The 22,018-nt window shown below is 40.9% G+C and overlaps 2 protein-coding genes and 1 long non-coding RNA gene across 4 annotated transcripts in view; all 3 read left to right on the forward strand.

The window, feature by feature from the left end:
* Positions 1-399: 399 nt before the first annotated feature.
* Moca-cyp (nuclear cyclophilin protein Moca-cyp) lies at positions 400-5,754 on the forward strand. Its single transcript, XM_018111872.3, has 8 exons — positions 400-856; positions 1,430-1,517; positions 2,405-2,434; positions 2,970-3,109; positions 3,170-3,317; positions 3,376-3,490; positions 3,608-3,865; positions 3,939-5,754. Exons 1-8 carry the CDS (start codon positions 550-552, stop codon positions 5,571-5,573), a joined length of 2,721 nt encoding a protein of 906 aa, XP_017967361.1. The 5' UTR covers positions 400-549; the 3' UTR covers positions 5,574-5,754.
* A 4,840-nt stretch (positions 5,755-10,594) lies between these two features.
* plum (IgSF transmembrane protein plum) overlaps positions 10,595-22,018 on the forward strand; it is a 54,075-nt gene continuing 42,651 nt past the window's right edge. Inside the window, exon 1 of the mRNA XM_030383042.2 lies at positions 10,595-10,919. Coding sequence (XP_030238902.1) covers positions 10,808-10,919 — 112 coding nt within the window. The 5' untranslated portion in view covers positions 10,595-10,807. The remainder of the gene's footprint in view (positions 10,920-22,018) is intronic.
* LOC149092245 (uncharacterized) lies at positions 16,230-19,791 on the forward strand. 2 transcript variants are annotated; one of them, XR_016197663.1, is made up of 2 exons: positions 16,230-16,977; positions 17,014-19,791. It is a non-coding gene; the product is annotated as an uncharacterized LOC149092245 (long non-coding RNA). The 2 variants fall into 2 exon arrangements; XR_016197664.1 differs by having other exon boundaries at positions 17,020-19,791.

Below are 22,018 nucleotides of genomic sequence, written 5' to 3' on the forward strand. Positions count from 1 at the left end.
TTGCATTTGTTTTTATTTTACTTAACTTTATCTGTGCAATTAAAATATATGCATGTTTGTATACCCATATATAATTTTTTAATAATTATTTGCTTTGCTGCATTGAGATAACTCGGAGATAATATGGCATACAGAACTGTCAGATAAGAAAAGATAAAAACATGTAATTAAAAAAGATTTAGAATATCATTATAAAATTATTTTCGTGTATTTACTAAAATAAACAAAATTACAATTATTCAATTTATATACATATATGTAAATATTTTTTTAATTTAATATTTTTTTTGCTTTTTAGAATTTTATAAATTTAACAATTCAATTTAGTGAGCGGAACAATTGATTCATTTAAACTGATTGGCTGCACTGGCAGCATAGCATGCAGCCCTGTCACATACAACATTTCTCGACGACGTTTGTCAGCCCTGGTTGCTCACAAACGCAGAGTTCATCACAGAAGAAAAAAAAAATAGAAAAGAAAAAGTTGTGCAACGTGAGAAAAGTGAACAGTTAAAAAACATAACAATTCGATTGCATTTAGCTGAAAATATGACGGTAAATAAACGGGACGCGGCGAGCACAACGCGACCGCGTTGTTTTTTCGATGTAACGCTCGGTGGCCTGAGCATCGGTCGCATCGTTTTCGAGTTGTTTAGCGATGTAGCGCCCAAAACGGTTGAGAATTTTCGTGCACTGTGTACGGGTGAAAAGGGCACCGGACTTGTCACCGGCAAGCGGCTGCACTACAAAGGTGTCATATTCCACCGTGTGGTCAAGGACTTTATGGTGCAGGCGGGCGATTTTAGTGCAGGCAACGGTACCGGCGGCGAATCAATTTATGGCGGCACTTTCGAGGGTAAGTCTCAGTCTCTCTCGCTCTCACTCTCTTTGCCAACGACTGTGTGCGTGTTTTCATGTTTGCTTGTGTATGTATATGTGTGCATACATACAAAGTGCTATCAATTAATTCGATCTAATGGTTGTGCTTTAATATTAGGGCCTATCTAATATAATTATATTAAATATTTGTGTTGATTTATTGAAGAGAGAGAATTTCATATATTATCTAGTAAATATTAATAAATAATAGGCAGATGAAATAAACATGATGTATTTTCAAGTATTATATTTTGTTTATTGTTATATATGTACTGAATATTTTAGATATATTAAATTGTAGTTAATCTATAAAAGCATTCATAGCGCGCAAATGTCTTTTAAAAAATGAATTCGACTTAAGAGCGAAGGATTCAAGACACTCAGGAGATATGCTAGAGGCTAAAGACGAGGGCAGCTAATATAAATATAAAAATACATATTAACAAATTGTCTTTCTACAAAATTAAAATCTGTAATCCTGCTTTAGCTTTAGTTCCTTTAACAATATATATTTTATACTAAATATTTGATACTTTTGCATTTCTTACAGACGAAAGCTTTGATAAGAAGCACGATCGTCCCTTTCTGCTGTCGATGGCCAATCGTGGCAAGAATACGAATGGCTCGCAGTTCTTTATGTAAGTGGGTTCCGTTCCAGAGCTGGGGATCGCTAAAGCTAAAACCATTTCCAATCGAAACCCTGTGAAAGTTGTTAACGTTTTTCTTGCAGCCATCTATATGAACTCTGAACTCATAAATATGTTAAAACATCTTTAACTCTGTACTTTGCATATCTATTTAAAGTTCTGTTGTTGTTCATTGATCTATTGCCGTATAGCCGCATAGCCGCATAGCCGCATAGCGAGTGTATGCAATATCTCTGACCAGCGGACTGAGCCACCACCCATCGACATCGACAACGACTCAATTCCCCCCCTCCAACCCAAGGGCCGGCCTCTAAATGCACGCGCGTCCCTCTCTGTCTGAGGTGGGCGTGTGCGTGTGTCAGGTGTGTGGGTGTGCGTCTGTGTGTGTGTCAGAGTAAGTGTGTGTTGTCTGTGGGTGCACCTTGACGCGTAGCAGAGGCCTCACACTGAACCCTCCTTCATGCGGCTGTCCTTGGCAACTGCAACAGCGGCAGCTACAGCAACAGCAACAACAACAGCTACAGAGGCCAGCAACAGCGTAGCAACAGCGCCTGCATATGCAACAGCTAACAGCTGTTATTGAACATTAGCCCAATCGATGAGATGTCTGTCCAGGCTGTGATGGCTAATCAAACCTGGGGGGCGCGACGCTCCATTTCCAGCTGCAGTATTCCAACCGATATCGTTTAGTATCACCTTTAAGTACAACAACAACCACAGCAGCAACAGCAGATACAACAACAACAACAACAGCAACAACAAGAACAACAACAACAACAGCTCAACAACTATAGAAAACTACAACAAATCTCGCCTACCAACCACAAAGTTAGCATTGTGTAAAGAATATTTTTCTTCTCTTCTGTTTTTCATTGTAGTACAACACAGCCTGCACCACACTTGGACAAGTAAGTGCGATTTGTTAAACCTATTCAAATAGTCGAATGTATTGATTAAACTAGTAGCAAATGGGCAGAGTAGAAACTGGGATAGCCTAGGCTGAGACCACCCTGTAATTACAACCAATATCTATTGTCTACCCATTCCTCCCATTCATTTAGTCTTTGTATTGGAATTGTTCTCAGTCCATAATATTAAAATACATATATTGATTAATTTCTGTAATCTATTAATATTCTATTCTATAAAAAAGGAAAAAATTCTCATCAAATTCCATTAATATTTCCTCCCACTTTCAATTTAAACTAGTTTAGTTAACTTTAGTCTGTATACCAATTCATAAAAGGGTCCTTCACTATTTGTCTGTAAATATTTAACATTTAAAAAGAAGGAGAACAAAAGAAGCTCAGGAATTAGTAAATATTTCATTAAAACCAAAAGTTTTTTCACTGTGATTGCCCATAGTCAGATTAAATAGTTCTAGTTTCTCTTTAAACTTGTTTAAATAAATTATACTAATGGATATTTTCTACCTACTTGCAGTATCCATGTTGTATTCGGTCATGTTATATCCGGTCAGGATTTGGTGCGTCAATTAGAGGATCTGCCCGTCGATCGCAACTCGCGCCCCTTGCAGGATGCAGCCATAGCCAACTGTGGGGAGTTAGTCAAGCAAACAAAGCGTGAGTCGATCTAGTCTGATAATCAATCTGTATTAAACTGAATTTGTCTTCTCCAATTAGCAGCCAAAAAGGAGAAGAAACGCCGAAAGCGTTCCACGGCCACGGAGGAATCGGAAAGCGAAACGGATGAGCAGGCAGCAAAGCAGCGCAAGGATAAGCTAAAAAAGAAACGCTCACGCAAGGAGTCCAAATCCAGCGACAGTGAAAAGTAGGTTCACCAATCAAGCGATTGCCTTCTTAAATTAATAATTGGTTAACCACTGCAGCAGCGACTCGGGACGTGCTGCGCGTGGAAATGGACGCCAGGAGCACTCTGAAGAGGAGGGCGAGATACATCCGTTGGTCACATTGACGAAAATTGATCCCAGCGAGATACCAGAGGTACAAACAGCAAGCTATCTGAACTTGGATTGTTATTGGCTATATATATATATACACCATATAGTTCCTTCTCCAAGCTATTGTTGCCTTAAAAACTTTCGATTTGATTCTTTGCAGGTTTCCAACAAATTCCTAATGCGCGCTGAGAGATCACGTTCTCGTGAGGAGCGCGGCGGTCGTGATGTGCGTCAGCGTGAACGTGATCGTGATCGGGAGCGTGATCGTGACCGTGATCGCGAGCGTGATCGTGAGCGTGATCGTGATCGTGAGGATCGGGACAGAGGCAGAGAGCGCAATCGCAACGCCTTCGGTTGGTCAAAAAAACAGGTGCCGACCTCGCGCAGCGGTCGCATTGTCAAAGGACGCGGCGTCTTTGTAAGGATTTAGTATGGCTAAGACCCAGATATATATGCAGGCTAATCCATAATTTATTCGCTTTTGTTCACAGCGCTTTCGCACGCCCTCACGCAGTCGATCGAAGAGTATCACGCCGCCGCATTGGAAGCATGCCCAGAAGCGCACCATCAAGCTGTCGGATCTGGAGCGCATCGAGGAGGAGAACAAAATGCGCGAGGAGGAGCTCAGGCGACGCGAGCAGGAGCGCAAGAAGCGCCACGAGGAGGCCTCCAAGGATCCCAAAAAGTCATTCTTTGAGCTGTCGCACGCCAGCACCTACGGCGGCAAGGTGACGCCCGAAAAGTCGCCCTCGAAACAGAAACAAACGAGCAGCAGCAGCAGCAGTGGCCATGCCAATGCCAAGCACAGCGGCGACTTTCATGCACAGAAGGATGAGGAGCGCAGCAAGCCGAGGGACACCCACGAGAAGGAGCGCGAGAAAGAGAAACCCAAAGAGGAAGCTCCGCCAAAGCGTCGCAAATCGGTGGACATGAACGCCTTGGACTACGAACAGCAGACAGACAGTGAGCCGGAGCCGGAGACCAGCAAGCCCCTCCAGAAGCACAGCGACTCCAAGGCGGCGCCAGCAAAGGTCAGCGAATCGCCAGCAGAGAATCGAAGCAAGCGCGACGAACGCAAACCCGAGGACAAGCCTCGAGAGCGCGAAAGAGCCAAGCGCAGTCGAGAACGCTCCAGTTCTCGCAATCGCCATAGGAGTCGGTCCCGTTCCGCTCAACGCAGACGATCGCCGGCGCGACGCCAGCAGCGCTCACCTCCTAGACGCCAAGGCAACAATAACAATAACAACAATAACAATAACAATATGGGACAGCATCAGGCCAACCGCAACCGCCGCAATCCCTTTGCCGATCGAGAGCGCCGCCAACGGTCGCCAGACAATGAGTACCGCAACCGTTTCCCCCTCTCACCCATACGCACGCGCAGCTCGCCTGGGGAACGGCGCCGTTCGAGGGAGCGTCAGCGTCGTTCACGCAGTCGAGGACGCAGACAGGAATCGGACGAGCGCAGGCGTCAGGAGTCGCCCTCTCGAAAGCGGCAAGAGTCGCCCGAAAGGAAGCGCCAAGAGTCGCCAGTGAGGAAGCGAGAGTCGCAGGAACGCAAGCGGCGAGACTCGCCCCCGGAGCGTAAGCGTCGAGAGTCGCCGGGTCGTAGGCGCCATGGATCACCGGAGCGTAGGCGTAGCGGCAGCAGGGGACGGCGGGGACATAGCCGGTCGCGGAGTAACAGTCGGCCACGGCGAAGCCAACGTACGCCTGAGCGTCGCTCGCCGGACAAGAGTCCGGCCAAGGGATCCTCAGCCATGTCTGCTGCAGAGCCCGAGGATAAGGATAAAGCCGCTCGCGAGAAAATGCAAAAGCGCGTCGAGGCAGCGCTGCTGCTTAAGGAGCACATGCGCAAGGAGATCGCCAAGGAAGAGGAGCGACGAGCCGAGAAGCAGCGACAAGACGAGCTCGAAAAGGAGCGCACCACACGGGAGCTGAACGAGCTGGAGCGCCTGAAGGCAGAGACACTGAAGAAGCTGCAGGAGGAGGAGCGCGACCAGGACGAATCGTCGGCCAGTCGAGCCAGACGCGAAAGTAGCGACAGCAGCGACACCACCAAGAAGCGCAAGCATAAAAAGTCCAAGAAGCAGTCCACTCGCCCGCGACGATACGAATCGGACTAAATGGGTGAAACGAAGGTCTTATCATGGACAAATCTGATACCATATTCAAATCCATCGTTTAGTTCAAATAGTCAACCAATTAAATTAATACACATGATTGCAATTGTAAAAACTGTTCGTGAGTTCTATGTAGTGTGACCGCCTAATAAAATCAAATAAATATTGGCAATTTCAGTAAAATGGGTTAGTTAAATTTGTTTAATTTTTTAATAATTTTGGGTTTTTACTGCATTGAAAGAGCGCTCAAGAAAGCATGGCAAAAAGCTGGCTGCTATGCTATGCAGTTTCAGTGCTGTTAAATTTCAACAAAGTGTTATCGTATATCGATAATTACATTTAAGCTGGAGGACATGAAATGATTAAGACACTAAATTTTTAGTAATTAGTTAAAACCACTATATTTTTGCCGTTAAATATATATTTATATTATTTATTAGCTACGTAAGCTTGCTAACTACATAGTTATTTCTCATTTGGCTAAGAAGTAAATTGAAAGCCAAGTCTTGAGTACCTACTGCATTTTAAAATTATAGATATAATTGCAAATGCAATGTTTTCAAATATCCATACATACATACATATGTACATATGTATTTTAGCGACAGGTCTGGCAACGTTTACGGAATTAAAAGTTGTATCAGTTTATTTTGTGCATCGTTTTTCTTCCGTTTCGGTTGTGGCAAACTTTCATTCATGGAGACAAGCTTTTGACGCTGCCATTGAAATTTGTTTCTTCTTTTTGCAGCGCAAACAAAAACAAAAGTTGACGTCAACGTCGGCGTAGACGCAGATGTCGACGTCGACGTCGCCGGCAAAAGCAAGCTTACAAGTATGTGTGTGCGACGGCTCTCTGTGCGCGCGTGTGTTTAGTGTGTGCGAATATGACAGCGGCAGCGCCAGTTCGGACCAAAGCTCCCAGTACACGAATGGCGTACAAACTGTTTGGACGTGTTTGCTGCTCGCTGGCGACGTCGCGAGTTCGAGTTCGAGCACTTTAATTGTCAGTGCAAAGCGTTGTAAATATTGAAGCGCCGCTTCGACTGGCGTTGACGAATATTCGTATCTGTGTGTTTGTGTATATATATATTTTTATTGTTAATAAACCCGCAATGTGTCATAAAGCAACAAACAAAAATGCAAAAAATAACAACTGCAAATACAAATAATGCTGAAAGCGACAGTGAAAATAATCGTAATTTGTTGATTTAAGCGGCGGCAGCGGTCGTTGCTAATGTCGCTGAATGTTCAAGCGTGCGTCAGACTTTTGAATGTGTGTGGTTGTGTGTGTATGTGCAAAAATTACAAATAAGCAAGAATTGATAGGCTCAGCCTGCGAAATACAAACATAAAGCGCAAATGCAAGAAACACAACAAAGGTAGTAACAAAGCAAAGCTATGGCGTCAGTTGTGCGCGGGGGCGCAGGCACCGGCGATGGCGGCAACAAAAGCCGGTGCAGTGCGTACACACATACACACGCATGCAATGAGTGAGAGAGAGGCAGGGAGAGAGAGCGAATTATAGTGAATGCGAGAGAGACACATGGGTCATGTTTGTATGCTGCGAATCAAATGAAATGCGATTAATTATTAGCTGCTTTTGCCGTAAATTCCGGCATTGTTAAATTTTGTGTCCTGTTGCAAATAAATTATGACATAATAAGGCATCATAACAATCAAATCGACAGCGTGCCGACGGCGCTGTCGCTGCGCCAATATGACAATGTGTGCGTGCGCGAGGGGGAAAGCAAATAAATAAATATTGAAATGAATATTTTAAAATGCAAAATTCCATACAAACAAACGGCGATAAACGCAAGAGGCAAAGATGCCAAACAAAAAAGGATGTAAAACGCAATAAAGCACACGACTGAGAGCCGCTGCTGCTGCTGTTGCGACGGCTGCTGCGGCGGCTGCGAAAACCGCCAAGTACAGTAGTAGTTCTTCGGCCAGGCCACAAAGGCAGCGGCAGTCGAACAAAAAAGCACACGCACGCACACAGTGACAAACGGGGCAATAACACAAGCAACACAACAACAACACCAAGAACAGCAACAGCCACACAAGGCCATGAAAGCAACAGCGGCGGTTGTAGTAGGCAGGCAGGCAAAGGCAAAGCCAAAGCCAAAGCTAAAGCTCGGCGCACAAACACAAAGCGAAAGCGTAGCAAAAACAAGGAGCAAAACAGCAGCGACGTCGCACAGTGTAACAAATTGATTAAAAAGAAATAGAACCGATTGCAATACAGGTTCAGACTACACAAAATACATACATACATATTTATGTGGCAGCATCCAAGTACTTACAGATGCTTGAAATGAAAAGCAAATGCGAAAAACAGTTTAGAATATAGAAAATTGGCAATATAGTAACTCAAATATCTGATAGTAAATTATAATATATGTATATTGATTATTATTCTATTTTCATATATTAGGATAATATATTTTTCATAAATTTTCTTAAGTGTTTTGTTTGGCAGTTTGGCAGCTACATGTCTGAATTCAAACTCATTCTATTAACATCTGATTTGCACTTGAAAAGTGCAATATGCACTCGCTACGCTGTAGTTCACCATAATAGGAGCTTAATGGCCAACTAATTTGTTTCGCCATTTTCGGAGCATGTAAATCACTGTGCGAAGTCGGCGTTGGCGTTAGCATCAGCAGAGGACCAGAGACGAAGTGAGAGTGGGCTGCTGTTGCTTATGCGAATATGGATGCTCAGAAAAAGCTTAGTAAGCTGCGCTGCCGCTGTCGCTGCCGGTGCCGTTGCTGCCGCTGTTGTCGTTTTGCAAACAAATGTACAAAATGTATATGACGCTTAGCGTTCGTGATAATGAAGTATTTGAGTGACGATGATGAAGATATAAGAACACCAAGAATAAGCATAATAGAAGGCACAACAAGGTAGAATTTTGAGGAAATCGAAATTTGCGTCGTCGTTCAATTTCGACCGGCATCCGCAGCACAAAACAAACTTTTGCCCATGTGTGAGTGTGTGTCTGGCTATGTGCGTATGTGTGCGAGGGATTGTATGCTTGTGTATGTGTGTGTGTGTGTATTTCGCATAGTCAAATTTGTTTTATATAATTCTCAACTACCCCGATATGATTTCCGTTGCGCTTCTTCCTTATCTCTCAATTTAGCGTGGCAATTTTTTGTTGTTTGCAGTTTCTGCCGGCAGCAAAAACCATGGCGAAAAGCGTTGTTTGCTTATTGTTAAAAACTTTTTCAAACACATAAATGCGTTGGCCATGGCAATAAATACAAGTTTTAAACAAAGAACAAACTTTACGCAATAAAAACCAATATTACGTTTTTACCACGAAATCCCAAAAATATATAAATAAAGGATCATTTGAATGCGTGGCTCTGCATTTTTGTCTTGATTTATAAAATATATTATGTATTTTGTACAGAGTAAAAAAGTTAAACAAAAGAGTACGAAATACCGTTGCAATAGCAAATATTGCACGCACACACACACACACATACACATGGCTGCCAGTGGCTGCTGCGTCAGCGTCGCTGTCTCAGTTGCGGTCGCTGCCAACGTCGCCATCTGCTTTATTTGTACTTTTTCTCTCTCGGTCTCTCCTCTCACACTCGCGCTCCCTATGTGTGTAAAGCCTTTGATAGTAGCTGAAGCTACAACAACAACAATGGCGCTGTCAGCACTGCCGAAATATATTTTAGCATTCATTTATGCGACGTTTTCTTCATACTTTTTATTTTTGTATTCTTTTTTTTTTTTGCCGCGTGAATTTGTGCACTCTAGCTAGAAATCTAGCCTATACATACATACATACATACGTATGTATCTATATCTATACACGCGCATTTCGGGTACTTGTTGTCTTAAGAATTGCTGCTGAAATTGAAATACATGCGTATAGTATACCCCATCTGTTATGGCATCATCAGACGACGCCGCACAGCTATTATGATGATGACAATGAAGCGCCAGGAGCGATTGAACTAAAAGCAAAAATTCTTTTTGTTAGAGTTGCGTTAGTGTAGTGAACCATCTTCATAATAATGACCATCAAATGGTGGTCAGTAGGGATAATGCGATAGTAAATTTGGCTTACTATGAGAATTAGGGCAGCATTAGCTTCCTCGTTCTATTCATTGAATCATAAAAACAGCATGCGAATATATGCTAAAAAATTAAGAAAAATATATATTTACATTTATTTTTATTAAAAAAAATTAAAAACAAATTTATATTGCAAAAAATTGCATATGAATAGATTATATCCAGTTTTTTCACTAAAATTTTTTTTGACATTTTTTTTTTCTTTTTTAGTGTCTTATAATATTGATAAAACAAAAAATAGCTTTATATTATTTTTATAAGTAAGGTCTATTATTTCACTTTAAATAATTCATCCATGTTAGATATTATAGATAGATAATTTATAAAAAATACATGCAGTAATAGAAATCGGTGTAAGGGTATAGACTTAGATATTCCAGATAGATGTTTCTGAATAGTTTCAGACTGATTTTTATAAATGCTTGGAATCAATATGTTAGATCACAGCAAATCTATTTCAAGGTCTATTATTTCATGGATAGGCTCATAATTTATAACAAATAGTAGATACAGTCTTTCAGCTCTCGCCCATTTATCTCCGCGAAGAACTTTGGCTGGCCAGCATTCAAGCTGCGATAAAGTAAGGTCCATGGCCATCAATTTCGGAATACCCGACGTTGACGACAAATGACATTTTGATGTTGGCGCCGTTAGCGGCGCCAGTGTTTTGCGGCCTATTACGCAAATTGCGCATACGCACTGTTGCACACGTAAAATATTTATGCACGTTTCATAAGCGTAGCTAAAATATATTAGCATACTTTTGTGTGCGTGCCATCTAGCAGAGCTCATCGCCATTGGGTGTGTGTGTGTGTGTGTGTGAGTGTGGGAGTGTGTTTGTGTTTGTGAGAGATTTAAGAGATTCGATTTTGTTTGACTTTTAGATTGAGAAGGCAACGAAGAGTACATAAACAATGTAAATGCGTGTGTGTGTCGCGTGTAATGCATAAAAAATGCAAGCAACAATGAGAAGATGCACTTGAGAGAGACATTGAGACAAAATAACGAAGCTATTGAAGACAACGAGCAGAGAGTCGAGCCGTTCGTTATAATAATCACACCGAAAACGAGATAAAAACGATTGCGGTTAGCTGCCCGAAACTGGAAAAACCACCGGAAATTAACGCCAGATTGCAATGTTTTTGTTTTACAATCGACGCATTTTTGTCATTATATTAATTGAATTTCTGCTGCTGCTGCTGAGCGATGACAATGGACAACCAACGCTGACCAAGTTGCCGACAACAGGTGAGTTACTCCGACGGTCTATGAAAGTCCCGTTGCCAAACTGCAATAATCATAAACTAATGGCCAAACGTGCGGGCGTGTTCTTAGCCAGAAGCCCAAGAACTTGTTGAGTTCCAAGAGTCCTTAAAGAGTTTGAGGATTAGATCGGGGGCGAAATGTAGGGAGCACGGGTCTTTTCGCCCCAGGCCCCATGCCCATAAAGAAAATCGGGAGTATAAAATATTAAAGTTGGCAAAACACGCGAGAAAACTTTTTGGCCACATCCACCCTTGGCTCGATGCTGCCTTTTGGGGGTTGATTCGTTCCGCTGCGCTCTTTGACTTTCGACTATAGCCCTTTCGCATGTGTGTGTGCCATTGCGAGCTTATTGCGTCGTTGATTTGGCTAAGCAGAAATTATAATTCTAATTTATGGTAAGTGAACAAGTTGGTAAGCAGCGCGCCTTCAACGGCATTTCCAACTTGTCGCAGCCTGTCCGATTCTCACGACCCGTTTGTAGAGAAAAGTCTCAAAGGGCTGTATTTGCTTTGAAGCTCTAGCCGTTGTCAAATGGCATACCGGCTACAGGGCTAAAAGCATTTAACAATCAATCAATGCAAACCATTTCACATAATTTCCTTTTTCATGTCGCACACACATACACACACACACATACTTGCAAATATCCAGAGCTATTTGGTTAAGTCGAGTGAGGGCATGGGCTAGTTCATAAAACCCCAATGCAAAAAGTTTTGCACACATGATAGAGCAGCTATTGCTGCGCTTGGGGCTGGAGCTAGAGCTGTGGCCTGGGCGGGTGCTGGGGCGGGCAAGCTGTGGCTCTGTGTGGCAAAAGTCCAAGTCTAAGTCAAACGACTAAGCGGCATGTCGTCAATAAATTTTCCATTAAATTCAAAGCAACCCAAAAAAGTCAAAAAAACGATGAAGAGGGGAAATGGCAAGAAAAACAAGCGCCCATAAAGGAAGGTAGCGTCGAGTACACTACATAACTTTTGCTTCTTCTCTACAGGCACACTAACTCACATACACACACACACAGCACACACTCATACACTCATAGAGAGGCACACGTGCGCCTGGTTGGGTGTGTGGGTGTGCGTTGTTGTTGTGTTGCTTCCTGTCTGTCCTGGGAGGCCGCTTATTCAATTTAGCACTGGCGTGTGGCGCCATCTAGCGCCGCGAGTGAAAGGCAACCAGGGAGCAGAGCAACAGCACAAAACAATACTCTATAGAATGGCTATACCCTGTAAATTGGTATAGAAATGCATTTATGGAAAGCATAGAGAAACATTTTAGATCTATTTCGGTTTTACCTTTACGCTTAGGTTATTGATTGCTAGCTATGGATATTGAGCTAGCTTATAACTTTTGATATCAAAATTAAAGAGCATTGCATCTACATATATATATTGACTCTATTTCATTCAAATTGTGTATCTTACGAAGGGATTTATTAGGCAAAGTGATTTATTGGATGAACAAACACTGGGATAGTCATTAACTGAAACCGATATACTTTTGTTTAATTGTGTAAAAATTATAAATACAAACAGAATCGTTTCAGATTAATAATAATAATATAACTTAATATGTAACGAATTTAAAATTTCCAACTTGAAATATTATACTCCCAAATATTCTATGGGAGTTTTTTAAGGAGTATCTCTTTGTCAAGCAGTCACTGCTTACACACGCTTATTTACAGTTTCTGTGCTTTGTTTTTTTACCGGCGGCAAATAGCTACAACATAAGCTATTGGTACAGCAGCTCTCACATCATGAATCTTGGCTGCTGCTGCTGCTGCTGCTGTTGTTGCTGGTTTATTCATATATGGCAAACAACATATCATGTGCTGCTGTTGTTGTTGTTGTTGCTGCTGTTGTTGCAGGCTGCGTGCCGCATGGCAACCCAAAAGCTGCCCCTGAGCCCGCCATATTCATATGCAAATTGCGTTGGAGGACCTTTTGGGCTCAGCTGTGTTGCTTTTGTTGTTAATGGTTTGTTTTTGCTTTATTTTTTGGGTAAGCAGAATTATTATTATTGTTATTGTTGTTGTTGTTGGGTATGTTGTTGGTTGTTGTTGTTGTTGCTTGTGGTTATTGTTGCTGTTGCGTTGGTGGCGCCCCGCGTTTGATTTCAATATTCAAGTGCTTCCTGTTTTTTGCATTTGTTGCTGTATTTGCTGGCTGCCTGACTGCCGCCTCCCTGCCTGGCTGCCGCTCTGCTATTTGACATCTCAAGCAGCATTACTTGGCTGCCACAACAGCAACAGCAACAACAACTAGAACAACAACTAGAACATTGGGATAAGCAGCAACAACAAACAAGTTGAGTGCCTTCAGCTCCTCCAGCTCGCCCATCTTGTTGCTCCACCTACTCCCACTCCTCGTCTAGCTGCTGCTGCTGCTGCTGGCACTAACTACACAAATAGCAAATCGGTTCTGCTCTTGCCACAAATGCGCCGGCATTTGGCGCTGCTCTTGACTGCTCGAGTGTGCCTATGACGACCTTATGCTGCTCGGCTGCTCTGCTGCTGTTGCTGCCTCCTTGAAGAGCCAAAGGCGCCAGACCACCAAGTGGCTCGCTGGGCCATGTGAGGTATTGGCGTTTTGGGTCTTGGGATCGTTCTGCTGGCAGCGTTGCCTCGTGGCGCCGTTGCGGTTTTTAAGCCTCGCCTGAGGTTCAGCGCTTTTTAAGCCGCACGATATAAAAGACAGCAGCACCCTCCCTCTCTGCTGGTAGTTCTCTGTATTTAAGTATATATTTACTTTGATTAAAGTGCTCCTACTAACGTGTACATGCATGTGCCGAATAGTCGGCTGCAACGCATTATTGCTGGCAATTTTTTCGCTTTATTGCCACTTCTCAGAATTCTTGACAGCTTTAAACTGATTGCTCGCTGCTGGTAGCCAAGGCAACATCCTGTGAGCTCAATCGCAGCTTAAATTTTGAAAAGGACACAATGACTGTACACACACACTGTAAAACATATATACATATATATATATATATAAGTGCCCGTTTGTTTGTATGTTTGTGTGCGCGCCCAGTTTGGGATTCCAGGAAATCAGTTAAGTACGGCATGGAGCTACACCCGGGGCATTTGCCACCCGGCTAAAAGCAGCAATGATTACATTTGGCATCATTTCGACACTGCCCTCTGTAAAAATGCGGCATGGAAAATCATAATTTTTAATGCGAACAGCATGTCGACTGGCTGCTGGCCACTGGCTGCTGGTGGGCTGGCTGGGGCGCAACGTCCATTTGCGGCAGCATATTTTTTCGTGTGCTCGAAGCACGACCGGACTCACCCTCTGAAAATCATGCTGCAAAGCTGCTCTTATCTGACGCGTGCGGGTGTGAATAAAAAACAAATTCTATTAGTTCAATTAGACAGCAACGTAGGTCCGTCTCACTCTCTCCCTCTCTGTCTCTCTCACCGGCTGGCAGCCTGTGTAAACGTAAACTTTATGGCTGTCACAGCGTGTTTTAAAGCTGGCAACTGTCGCTTTCCCAGGCAGCTTTTAGCCGTTTTTCCAACTTGTTCAAATTTCCCAGAACTGGCGCGATTGGCCAGGTCAAAAATTCTTTAGATGCTCAAACATTATCAATTACTTGGAAAGTAATCAAATCATTTTCCATGCAGATGACAATAACATTCATGTAAATTATGAGTAAAATGTTCTTATTTATTTACTCTTTCTTAAATCAATTAAATTATAATATACATACATATATGCATATACATACATATATTTATATGTATATGCATGTAAGTGCTCAAAATGATTCGCTAGAAAATATTTGAATCATTGTTAAGTATATTCAGCTCGATTCCTGTCAATCCAAAAACAATATTTTCCTAATATATTCATAATGTTATCAAAACAAGACGTTTAATTACATATATGCTCGAGAGAATATATTGATTGTTGTTTACTGTTAGAAATAGGCGAATTCAGACAATAATTACTCAGAATTCATGGCTGAGTCGCAATCGTAGGACAGTTTCTAAAAATAAATGGAAAGTTTATTATAAATGTATACAAAGTTAGAATAGATGTAAAGTGGTCTTACCAATATATACTTATACTAAAGGGAGTTGTTATTTTCCCTGTAATTTTTATATTATATATACATTCCGAGTTCTATCTCAATTTTAAAAGATACCTGCCCACATTTCATCATATACATATATAGTTTATATATACATATATAAATACCATTTCTATATATCCCATCACAATTTAGGACAAGTAGGCTGTTTAAATACATATACATACATATACCTTGGACTGCCTTATAAGCCCATTAGGTGCTCAGTGGTTGTGAAGCGTCATCTGCAAATCGTCGCCGTCGACTCCATGGAAAGTTTGGTTCTTTCCCTTGGCGGTTAGGCAAACTGGCAACAAGAAAGGTACCACATATAATGTTGGAAGAAAAAAAAATCCCCTTAGTCAGCATGATGTTTGCATTTAATTGTATATTTCTTTTTATTGCCGTCTACGAGCCGTCGTGAGCGCCAACTTCTTCAAAATATAGGTACAGAACATAAATATGAAAATAATAAAAAAATATGAAAAAAAAAAATATGGAAGCGAGTTGTGAACTTCGCACTGCGTCCGCTGCATAATAACGCAAGAGCTGCCGTTTGGCAATTAAAATTATTATTATTATTAGAAGTTAGTTGGCAGAAATTCAAGTGGTCGGAGCGCCACATTAGAAAAGTTTACAAACTTTATGAATTAGTAGAGCGGCACGTCTAATTAAGATGCTTTCATTAAAAGCCGTCTCGAAATGCCATAAAAAACTTCACGAAAACAAGAATTTAGCAACTCAGCCGAGTTGCTGGCGCATTTCCGTGATAAAAAGTCTTAATAGAAATTTAGAGCATATAACAGAAAGTTTACAAATAAGAGAAAAGTCTAAAAATATATTAAATATTCTGAAATATTCTACTTAATTGAGAAATTTTAATTTAGATTTTAGATAATTTGTTAATATTTAAAAACAATTTTATTTATTTTTTTTTAAAGAAAATGCATTTCATTTTATTGAAATTATAATAAAAATTCCATACTAAAAATATAGTCAGCTTAATGAGGAATATTATGTTCATAATAAAATTTTTAACAAGAGAGCTTTGCAGCCTTAATTTCATATAGAAATTTTTGTTATAATATGAAAAATTACAACTATGTCTAGCTCTTAAAAGGAAAGAGAAGAATATTGTAATATAGTAATATTTAGTGTAATATACAGGGTTGTCCAAATTCGACTTATTGTTTATCTTTGATAAAACAAAATAAATAAATAAACACGTTTCAGATTATTATTGTATTATTGCCCATCAATACAGCACTCAAAAACCAGTCTTTATCAAGACATTATGGTATGGGAATCTGAAATTAATATCGTTATTATACTATTACGATGTAAAAAAGCAAACTTTTAATAACTTAAGATTGTCGTAAGACAAGAACTGGAATGACATTGCACAATATTGATTTATAGCCAAAAGCCAGAATGTTTATTGATTGCACGCACGAACCTGTTCACAGACAATCAATCTTTTATTGTTATATTATCACACATTATAAGCCTTAACACAATTTGCCACATATACATATAACCAGGTTCGTTTATATATTCATGTAAGGCCAATTTCTGTTACACTCGTGTCCACTTAAGTAACTCCTGTTTATTCAATATACATAGATATGTGTATATAGATTGTGTGCATGTCTACCTGTTCACAGCCACATTATCGAGACAAAGCATTTACAGTCCAAGCCCCAACCACCCAACGCCCCCTCCCAGCGGCCCGCCCTGCCGCACTCGGCCATTGGTTTTTGGTAACAGTGGCAAGTACAAATAAAATCCATTAGAAGTAGAGCCGTGTGTAAGCTGACAGCAGTGTGGCAGTGTTGTTGTAGTATTAGTTGTTGTTGTTGTTGTTGCTGCTGTTGTTGTTTCTGATTCTTTTATATTTTTGGAGCTTTTTTCTTCTTTTTATTTGATTTTTTTCGCCTCAGAGTGACGCACATTATTGGCATGTGTTGGCAGAGTGGCCGAAAGAGAGAGACAGAGAGAGATAGAGAGTGAGCGAGAGAGAGGTAGAGGGAGTGGGAAGCGACCCATAATAGCCACAGCAGACATTATAATGCTCGTAAAGTTGCCAATGGAAAATAACTGAACTATTTCCATGATCGTGGCAAAATGTAAAATATTTTTATGTGTCTTACTTGTCCTTGTTATTCGGCTATTCTGCACTGTCATTCCCCATCTGATGGGAGACAAGAAATAATAAAAAAAAACTCAAATTTGATGACCGAAAATAAGAGCGAGCTTCAAGTAGACCCACGACTAGTTAAGCGGTCTAACAGCTGCTTAACAGATTGTTAGTCACTTCTGATCTGCTACATTATGCTTGTCTTCATATAACTATCTTGTTAATTACCTTTGATTGTGTTTCGAGGCAGGTAAGCGTCTTACCTACGGCCTTTAAGTAATTCAATTCATTCGCCTACAGACTTGCTTACATATGTACATACATACATATGTATATCAGCAATCGAGTTGTAATTAAATTCTTCTCAAGTTAATCTAAGGCTTGCTCAGCTTACGTTCAGAGCAAAGCTTCTTGTTGCTCTTTAATGATAGACGCCAGGACAATAAAAAGCTTACATAAGCATACAGAGGTATATATATATACAGATAAGGGGAGAGAGCGAGATAGAAATGAATTATAAATTGTTCAGTTTTGAAGTTGCTGACAGCGGTTGTGTTTTCCTTTCGCTTGGCGTCGGCGTTGGCGTTGGCGTCATTTGAAATGAACATTATTACTACTATTATTATTGTTATTTTTATTGCGCGTATTATCAGCAGGTTTCGAGTTCATTGAATTCAACCGCCCGCTTCCTGCCGCCCAGAGCCTGCGCGCCTTGCCAGTCAAAGTGGGTCAGCGTAATCAACGCAATCAGAGCCTAGGCATGCTCCGACAAGCAACGTTGCCTTGCCTGGCCCGTCCCCCTTAGTTGCTCCTTGCCAGTGTGCACATCCCACACCCACACCCACACACACACACACCAACGCACACCCACACACAATCGTTCTAACTTTTGTGCTGGTGTTTACTCTACTCTCCATGGTTGCCATGTCGCTGCGACAATGATGATTGCAATAAATGAAATTAATGCGTATTTGAAAGACCCAGACAGGCGAATCAATTGACAAAAATGGAGTGCCGCATTCGTGCGACAGCGTGCAAATCAAAAGCCATGAAAACAACCAAATTGAAAACATTTCTCTCTGGCATTTTTATTTAGTATTTCTTTAGCTCTCTATTATCTCCATCTCTGCTGTCATTTTTTGGTTCCTTTTCTCTTTGTGGCAGCAGGTCATGTTGCAAGCAGAACGATTTGCCATTCAGCATGCGTTCTATGAAGACGGCACCTGGCTGAAAGTGAAGCCAGCTTAAAAAGAATTCAAGTGCTTTTAGCTACTTGGGTCTTTAATCCGCCAGCGAATTAAATCATTCCACATCAAAATACCTTTATATGAGATATATACATATATCTTGTCTCATATGAATGAGAGATAAATCAATTAAAATCGAATTCATGCACATACCATTTGCATGGCATTAAGAGTAAGCGAAGCCCAAAAGGGCTGATAAATAGTTGCCTGTTTTTGGGCAGGTGGGATCTCTCTGTATGTATGTGTGTGTGTGTGTGTTGTTGTTGTAAATGCAAGAGACCAAAAACACAAAGTAAGCGCTGCACATAAATAATTAATTTATTGCGATTGCTACGCTTCGGCAGAAATTGTTGGAGGCGCTGGACAACTAAATGCATCATAAAATGCATTTAGCATAATTAACTTAATTTCATAAATATATAATTACATTTAGTTTTAAGTGCCCTGGCTCAACAGATTGCATGTGTCTCGAGCGTTTTTTAGGAACCTAACCAAGCGTTGAAATCAGCCAAAAATGAAGAAAAAATAAAGAAAAAAAAGTGAAAAAAAATGTGAAAAAAATTTATGAAAAAAAGGCAAACTTCGTCGCGAGGTGTGTGCAAAAGGTGTGGCCGCCTGCAATTATAAATGCGCCGAATAAAACAAAAATTGGCATAACATAAAGCAAAAGAAGAAGAAAAAAAAAAATAAATAAATAAAAAGGCATAAGAGAAGGCATTAAATAAATCGCTTACAGAAGAGAACCAACAACAAAACAAGTGAAAAAAAATAAAGAATAAAAAATTTAAAAATAATAATATGAAACTTTAACAAAAAACGTCAGTTTGCAAATTGACACGAGATATGAGCACGGACATGGATACGAACAGGCAAAAAGTGAAGCAACTTGGCTTGGCTTTAACACTTCTTGGCTTGGCTTGGTTCTGCACTGGTATTTCTTAAATGTGTGTGTGTGTGTGTGTGTGTGTGTGTGCTCTATGAGGTAGAGCCATATGCTTTTAACAGGAGCTATGTAACGCCTAGAAGGAGATCTATGAAATGTATATTTGTTATCACTGACAGTACTCGCTGCTCTAGCAAGGGTTTTGTTATGTTTAACTGAATTTCTTAAATCATAATTTAAGTGAAGATATCCTAAGTTTGATCTATCAATTAAAATTCCAATTAAAATTCAGCAGAAATCCATTCAAACTGAAAGGGTATATTAATTTTCGGCTTGTCTATTTCATTGATTTCTCTTCATTTTTTTTTTGGCAACTAAGGAGCGTAGAGCATTGAGCGCACCCCTGGCGCTGGCTGCCCCTTAGGTTGCCTACATTTCGGGGGAGCAGGGGATCAAATGTTGGCGCAAGCTCGTTAAAAAGAATTTGGCTCACTTGTTGTTGTAGCCAAATGGCAAAAAACACACACAAAAAAAAAAAAAAACAAAGAAAGAAAACCAAAAAAGAGAAGAAAATAAACGCTGCACGCTTGAGACACAGGCTGTACGCCAAAACTGGTTTTCGGACTGCATTCTTTTGGGCCACGTTTATAGCCAACTAGCCTGGCCTGCCAGCCTGCCAGCCAAGCTCCAAGCAGGCTCCTCGCTGCTGTTCAGTTGCCAAGTTGTTTGGCTGAAAACAAAATTGAATCATATGCGGCAGTGGCAGCAAAAAAAAAAACAAAACCAAAAACGAAAAGAAATAAACGCAGTTTCTATGAATTTCTGCTTCGTCGTGTCGAGTCTTACCTGCTACAGTTTCTGGCAACAAGTCTTTGTCTTAATTCTGCAAGTTTTTCCCTTTTTTTTCTGTTTTTTAAATTTGTTCTTATATCGTGTCTATATATAGGTTTTAGAATTTCGTGCACGTTTCGCGTTTTCCATGATTAATTGTTTATGCAAATTGATGTTTGCTTTTAAGGCGAATAGCAAAGGGAGAGAAGGACTGAGAGAGAGGAAAGATCTAGATATATGGTTGCTCTAAGTGCTTACCGTATGTAGTTTTGTATATTATGTATAGGCCACTTGATATCGACAGCTCATCAGCATAGCTCACTACATTTATTGACTCGATGCCAATCTCTGTATATAGACTCTGCCTGGTGCGGGCATAAGCCCACTATTACACATGTACTGCTTATGATTATTCAATTAATACACAATTAGCTCACTCGCTGCTCATTTGCATAATATGCGATATGAATTGAATTTGCCTCTAATGCCACGAATTCGATTTCATTTCATTTCAATAACGTGATTAACTTTGTTGCAAATTAGTTCGGCTGCCCCGACGCCACGCCAACTCGCTGACACGGCTCAAGATAAATCGCTACAGATAGAGTCGAATGTATGTGTGCATAGAATGAAAGAGAGAGAGAGAGCGATATAGAGACAAAGTTTTAATTAACATTACGGCTTAAGTGCTCAGTGTTTTTATTTAGCTCTGTTCAACTTTGGTTTATTTTATTTTATTTATTTATTTTTTTTTTTTCGTTGGCTTGTCACCGTGTGCCTTGGCAAGTTAAGCAAAACTGAACTTTGATCTGTTCAAAAGACTTAAGCCTTGGCTCTCGGCTTGTGTGCCTAATGATCTGAACAGTTTGTGTGCCATTGATTGGGCTATCTAAGGCGCCAAAACTTCAAGGTAACAATTCATTGATATGTCGTTGACAAGTCCTTTAATAACTTGAATCTCTTTGACATTTTAGCTTTCATTTCGTGTCTTGGTCTCACTTCATTTCAGCTCAGAGTCGCAGCTTCAATTTCATATTTTGAGCTCGTTTCATTTAAGTTGGGGTTAACCGCACAATCGTAGCTTTTCAACTTTGCCATTTATGCTAAGCCATACTCTATATGCTAATGAGTAATGATATATGCACACACACACACACACACACATCAGTTCTAGCTTTGAGATGTTCATTAGTTTGTTTTCCCACTGTGCCCGCCCATGCCACATTGTAACTAGATGCAAACGCATTAATTAGCATAGTTTTCGAATAGTTTCAAGGTGTCATATCTATATATGTGTGTGTAGGTGTGTGCGTGTGTGTAATGGCACTCAATTCTAACTGGCTGACAGGTAATTGTAATAAATAACGCGACTAATTAGTTTGTAAAGTTTTGCCATAATTTATGCGTATTAGGCAAATTTTGAAGCGCCAGCAAACGTCAATTGATTTACGCGTCAAAAGCACGTTGTGGCAAGGTGCGGCAACAGCTGCTAAACCCTTACCGAATGAAAAATGAACCAAAAAATTACAAATAAGAGTAAACGTAAAGTAAAGCGAGCCGCGAGCCAGTTATGCTGCAGTCATAATTGTATGGGGCAACATCAGCTGGAGGAATCAGTGCAAAATGTAAAAGTAAAATTGATGATTTGTCCGGCAGGAGACGTGCAAACAGCATGGGCAACTTGTGGACCGGCACGTACCAGGCGGCGTATACGTATTTTCTAATTAAACGCTAGCTCACGCGCACTCCCAGCGAGGGCGAACGGCCGAAACGCCCCTCCTCCTCCTCCTCCTGCCGCGCGTTGAAATTTCAACAACTGCACGTGCCGTTATGATGATGGCACTGGGATCCCTTACACTTCATCCTGTCATATTCTACAATAGCCGCCCGCCACCTGCCTTTGCAC

The sequence above is a fragment of the Drosophila navojoa genome, chromosome 2, assembly GCF_054131105.1.
Source record: "Drosophila navojoa isolate 15081-1374.11 chromosome 2, UAZ_NAV_1.0, whole genome shotgun sequence".
NCBI lineage: Eukaryota > Metazoa > Arthropoda > Insecta > Diptera > Drosophilidae > Drosophila > Drosophila navojoa.

What these genes read in the sequence shown, in the direction of transcription:
- Moca-cyp (XM_018111872.3), top strand. Translation starts at nt 550, where the DNA reads ATGACGGTAAATAAACGGGACGCGGCGAGCACAACGCGACCGCGTTGT. An exon ending in ATCCCAGCGAGATACCAGAG is followed by an intron (nt 3,491 to 3,607) that starts GTACAAACAGCA and finishes GATTCTTTGCAG; the next exon opens with GTTTCCAACAAATTCCTAAT. An exon ending in TCAAAGGACGCGGCGTCTTT is followed by an intron (nt 3,866 to 3,938) that starts GTAAGGATTTAG and finishes TTTTGTTCACAG; the next exon opens with CGCTTTCGCACGCCCTCACG.